We start from the raw sequence: 5,663 nt of genomic DNA on the forward strand, positions 1-5,663 counted from the left end.
CTGAATATTTTTGAAGTTGAAATAATGAACGCTGTTGTACCACTTTGCGTCATTGAAAAGCTTTTCCACTTTGCTATTTTTGTATAATCCCATTCGAATGGTGCATATAGTTCTAAAAAGCTTAATTATGAGGGGGCAGATAACCAAGTTAGTTACGTTAAACCCCCTTTTGTTTTCCATCATTTTCTCATTAAAATGAAAAATATAATCGTTATCCATCACATGAAACCACCATATTTGACTTTATATTTTTTGTGTGGGACTCGTAACGACTATACTTTTAATTCTTCTTTTTACATTAATGTGTACCAAACGAGACCTAATATTACATCGACAGTCCACAGAGCCTAGCAATATAGCAAACGTATAATGAACCCATAAAACTCCATAACATCGCGTCTATCGGCTTGAAAAACAGAAAGAGCAGTATCATGGTCGTAATACCAAGTACAAACAAGACTATTAGGCCTTAAAAATGTTCCCTACCTGTAAATCTACCAAAAATGACTCTTATGTTGTGCATCAAAATAACTTTATTGAACAAAACTCTTGGACAGAAACAATAAATTTGAAATCTCGATCAAGACGTAATGCCCCCATCACTGCTTTCCCTTTACTGCAACGGCAGCATCATATCGCTATCTTCAGCAGATCCATTTTCAGTTTCCTCAGCAGCTTCATTTTCAGTTCCCTCAGCACTATTTATAGAAGGTAATAATAATTATAACGGCATTAAGAACATGAATACAAGGTTCGTAGTAATGTCAATACACAAAATTTTGTTCAACATAACAAAATCATTTATTACCTCTCCTGCCATAATAAAAAGCATAAAATATATCCATTTAAACAAAAAATTAGCTAAACATCAATGCAAAAATGTATTCAACCATAAGCATGCCTTCAGGCGCGAGCAAACACTATAGTCTACAATAACACACAAGTGGGTCTCTTCAATCCGGCATATACAGCACAATGTAAGAAAGGTCTTAGAAGCCTCGTTCATTCTAACCAAAAAGGCCAAAAAGAAAAAGGAAAAGACAAAATGAACTGAAAATGAACAAAAACTGAATAGCAGAATCAGTGTAATGAATGTCCATTCGGAAAAAATAGAAAAGGAGAGGTGACATAAATAGACAGGAAAATATGATACAAGTTATTGATGGAGTTCATATGGTGAACAAAGTGGTATAATTAGAAAGAAAAGAATTGAAGTTGCATATTATATCACGACCACAAATTATATAGGATTACCAATTTGAATGTAATAGAGCAAACTCATACCAGATAAAAGGTCCGAGCAAATATATAACTTCCCTAAAAAGAAAGCACAAGTTGTTTGTGCTTGAAGAAAGTACAGGAAAGCAGAGGTTAGAGCAAGACCGAAGGCTCCAATTTAAAACACCATAATTTGAAGATAACCACTGAGATATAACTTACTATATGTTTCTCTGTTTACAGCTGCAAGTTCTGGGAAAGTCCCAATTTTCCAACAAATGATTCGGAACAACCAAAACCAATGATTCAGTAAGGCCAAAGATAATGTCAGTTTTTTAGGAATTTAACATACACAAAAAGATATTCACGCATTTCATCAAGGACAAGTACTTTCAACAATAGCCAAATTAAAGTAAGAAACCAATTCAATCAAACTATTAACATTTCAAACCATTCAATTCTTAATCAAAAGACAGTATTTTTCACGATTCATGTAAATTTCAGAACCTAATTTACCAACCTATGGAGACGATAATCAGCAGACTCCGGCTTCTTCCAGGTTCTCTCCTCCGGCTGTCTCCGAAAACTTCTCTTCCCGACTGCCTGGCCATCGGGGGACTCAGTACCAACCTCCTTTATTTTCGTAGTCTCGAGCTTCTCATCAATTTCCTTCCAATCTTGCCCCTTCTCCTTCAAAACCTCTTCCCTTGGCCTTGCCTCTCCAAACGGATTATTACCCTTTGACTTCACTGTATTCTCACCCTTCGGCCCCTCACCCACAGGCAGTGTCCTTGGTTGCAAATTTAACCTCGGCCTGCCACCAATACCACCGCTCCCATCCTCTATTTTCCTCCCCCATGCCTCAGAATCTCCACCGGTGGATTCAACGCTCCCTCTTCTTTCCCTCAAACTATCAAATGCTCCACCATTTTTTGGGCAATCTTCCTTCCTCTTTACCCAATTATCTGTATCTGCACCACCGTTATTGGACTCCAATCCAAAGCCCCCTCTTCTATCATATCTTCGAGGTTCAGACGGCACAAAAGCCTTATTGGAACCCCAATTATCAGATTCATCAGCCCTGAACTGCGAGCCCGAGAAAAACCCTCCTCTTTCTCCTCTCTCCCGTCTCTCGAATCCATTACCAACCGTTGATTTCTTTCCCGCAGCCCAATTATCGGTCTCGTCACGCGAAGTCCCAAACTCCCCGTTCGAGTCCCTATTAGAACTTCCCTGGCGACGCTGCTGCTCATACCTTGACGACCGTTCGTTGTAAGAGCCATAGGATTTGAAACCGCCGCCTAGCTTATTACGATCAAGCTCCTCAGGAGAGCGCTGAGTAGGGCCGGTGGGAAGGGTCATCATTTCATCGGCGGTTAGTCCCTTGGCAAGGATCGGCTGAGAAGGCTTGTAAGTTGCGAATTCCTGAAGGGACAGAGTTTGGGGCTTCTTCTTCTTGGTCTTGGTGGAGGCTGCCGCCGCCAAGGATGGAAAATCCGCTGTATCACCGCCGCCGCTTGAGTTGTCGTTCACATAATCTTGTTTGTGTTCTTGGACGAGCTCCGACTCATTCTCCTCCGAATCCAAAGCCCATGCGCCGGGTTTAGTCCACGCGCTCACTGTTGCCGCCATTTTTGCTTCTCTCTCTCCTCCCTCTAGAACTTGCGCAAAGGCGTCCGTGTATGGAAGATAGGTTTTGTGATTATTTGCGTTCGTCGGAAGCGAAGGATTTGATTATATATACTAAAGAACACACACACGCACTTCTGGATTTGATCCAACGGTGTCAGTATTTGATCTGATAAGGATATATTCGACGGTGTAGGGTGATTTTGTGAGAATTAAGGAAAGACAACGTTCACCACACAATAAGCGTACGAGTGATTTATTCTTTTCTTTTTCTTTTTTTTCCCAAATTGATTCAACGTTTCACAAACATCATTAAGATATTGGTTAGTTTAAAGTAACATATCTGCTAATACATGTTGTCACGTCTCATATTCGAAGCTCTCAGTGGAAATCACATGAAAGCAATATATGCAAATATCTAATGGTTGACAAGTTCAAAATAAAGAAAGAGAACAAGCTGCTTCTTAAGCCGAAACACTATTTCCATCTGAAGTCGCTTGCTAAAGTACTCTCTTTTTTGGCCGGACCTCTGCTCATCTAAAGCTCTCTCTTTGAGTTGAAGCAATTGCTGTCTTTAAAGCGGATCTAAAGAGTATTTGTGGGAATGATTGATGCAATGTGTTCTATTAGTAAGTGTTAAAAATGCCAGTTTAGAGTGTAAGGCTGCTGATCATTTTTCAATGTAATTAATGTATGACAAAGAGCGATCCAAGGCTCCGGTTAAGGGGATGAGGCCACATGTTTCGATCTAACGACGATCACATCGATCATAACTCTATAAATAGCAGCTATTGAAATATTTTAAAGGATTGGGAAAAAAATATGCATGAACTTTATATACTTGGAAATATGACTCTCTTGCTCGTCTCTTAGCGTTTGAGTTTGGATTCATTTTATTTTGATAGAGTTGTTTGCAATAGATCTTTGGTTTTGAAATTATCATTGATCACATTGTCGATGCCTAAACGTTTTCGTCTTGTGTCGTAGAACATCTCCTATGTCCATTACCACTGTGATTCTTTGATCGTATCTTTGGTCAAAACGTGCCAAAATTTGCTTGTTTAGACACGAGTGGATCTGAAATCTATTGTCCACGTTGCCATTATGTCAAAACATGTTAATCACTTGAGCATTTCATGAACGACTTTATTTAGATTTTTTTCAAAGCATAAGATCAATCAACCAAAAAAATAAAGAAAAAATTATCTATACTGTGAAGTTCAATTCACCACCATACTATAAAATTGACAGGTCCTATCTCGAATAAGTTGAATAGACCTATCTTCATCGAATCATCTAAAAATAAATAAAAAATGACAGAATGAGATTCTAAAAGGAAAACTTTCGATTCTTCTAAAAGAAAAAGAAAGAAGAATCTATTAAAAAAACACACTTTCCCACCAACTCCTTTTTTGAAGACATTTGAAAACAATGGAGTGTCAAACTCCATGTCAAGCAAACAATGTATAAAAAGCCTTATTCTTTTTTAAAACATTTGAAAACAATGGAGTGTCAAACTCCATATCAAGCAAACAATGTACAAGAAGCCTTATTCATATATATTTTAAACTTGGTAAATTTACTATTTTTTTTTCTTACTACAAAAATAAAATAAAAAACGCTTAGAAATTGTTTAATGACATTTATTCAATTAATTTGATTATTTAATAAAACATAATAATTTTATACTAATATATTACCAGATAATATATATTTTAAACTCGGTGAATTTACTATTTTAAAAGTATTGCAGAGGATCCCTCAAAAAAAAAAAGAGGCAAAAAAGGCGTGCTTTGAGCTTTTTTTCTCGTTTTGAGTTTTTTGACTAAAAATACTCAACGAAAAAGAATCGTTTTGAGTTTTCAGTTATAAATTTTTCCATATTTTCATAAATGCATTTTCAAACACGAGTGACCAAGTACGTTTTGGACATTTTCAAAAACTAAAAACAGAAAAGGGCAAACCAAACGCCCCCTTATATTTTCATTTTCAATTTATGCGGGCAATGAAGTCTCTCACTTTGTGTTCCTTAGGTTTATATTATGTTATAGTTTGTTGTTTCATACCTTTCTCACTGCCATTAGCATGCCACTGTGCAGTGAAAATGGAATGCTCATCTAATACAATTATGACTCTATTCCTTCTATCATGTGAGGTCAACATTTTTTCTCTTCATGCAAGTTTCCTCCAATGACCATCACGTTCCATTTACATTGCAGTAATCTAGATTAAAAATGAGTACTTAACTCGGATCACAATCATCACTTTTGGGTACTTAATTGAGTATTAGTCATCATTGGGCATTTGATTACTACGTCTCAAGAATGATAGACTTCTCAATAGGCTGAGGAAGGTCATTTCCATAACCGAAATTGTTTGTGAGTTGTGTTTGGGAGATTTAAAAGCAAAGAATCTATTCGTCAAATTTATCAAATTAGATATAGTGCTTATTGAATTGTATTACATTTATAATATGTTTTTTAAGGGCAAACAAACAATTTTCATTATATCACTAAGGAAATTCATATCCATACATTCCGTTACTTGCATTGAGATAACCATTTCCACTAGGAGAACTTTCATCAAAAGTGGCCTGGGGCAGTTGAATTTAAGGAACTTGTGTACATAACATGATTGTTTGTGATGCTTGCGAAATATCTTTTTTTATTTCAAGACCAACCATATTAAGGATGGACAATTAGGGCGATTGATCTACAGGATGATTCTATTGACTGTAAACTACTAGATTTTTCAGTTGTCCTAAATCATTTGTATTTTTCTTTCAACTGCCAATCTGGATGTCATTTGTTCAGGCA

At 36.7% G+C, this 5,663-nt stretch overlaps 1 protein-coding gene across 1 annotated transcript; it reads right to left on the reverse strand.

The window, feature by feature from the left end:
* Positions 1 to 367: 367 nt before the first annotated feature.
* LOC111387319 (eukaryotic translation initiation factor 4B3-like) lies at positions 368 to 3,006 on the reverse strand. Its single transcript, XM_023011873.1, has 2 exons — positions 1,739 to 3,006; positions 368 to 698 (listed from the first exon to the last, which is right to left on the reverse strand). Exons 1-2 carry the CDS (start codon positions 2,848 to 2,850, stop codon positions 614 to 616), a joined length of 1,197 nt encoding a protein of 398 aa, XP_022867641.1. The 5' UTR covers positions 2,851 to 3,006; the 3' UTR covers positions 368 to 613.
* Positions 3,007 to 5,663: the final 2,657 nt, after the last annotated feature.

The sequence above is a fragment of the Olea europaea genome, unplaced genomic scaffold (genome assembly GCF_002742605.1).
Source record: "Olea europaea var. sylvestris unplaced genomic scaffold, O_europaea_v1 scaffold3988, whole genome shotgun sequence".
NCBI lineage: Eukaryota > Viridiplantae > Streptophyta > Magnoliopsida > Lamiales > Oleaceae > Olea > Olea europaea.

Coding starts and splice junctions, on each gene's coding strand:
- LOC111387319 (XM_023011873.1), bottom strand. CDS start 2,850: ATGGCGGCAACAGTGAGCGCGTGGACTAAACCCGGCGCATGGGCTTTG. Junction 699..1,738: donor GCTGATTATCGTCTCCATAG/GTTGGTAAATTA, acceptor TTCTATAAATAG/TGCTGAGGGAACTGAAAATG.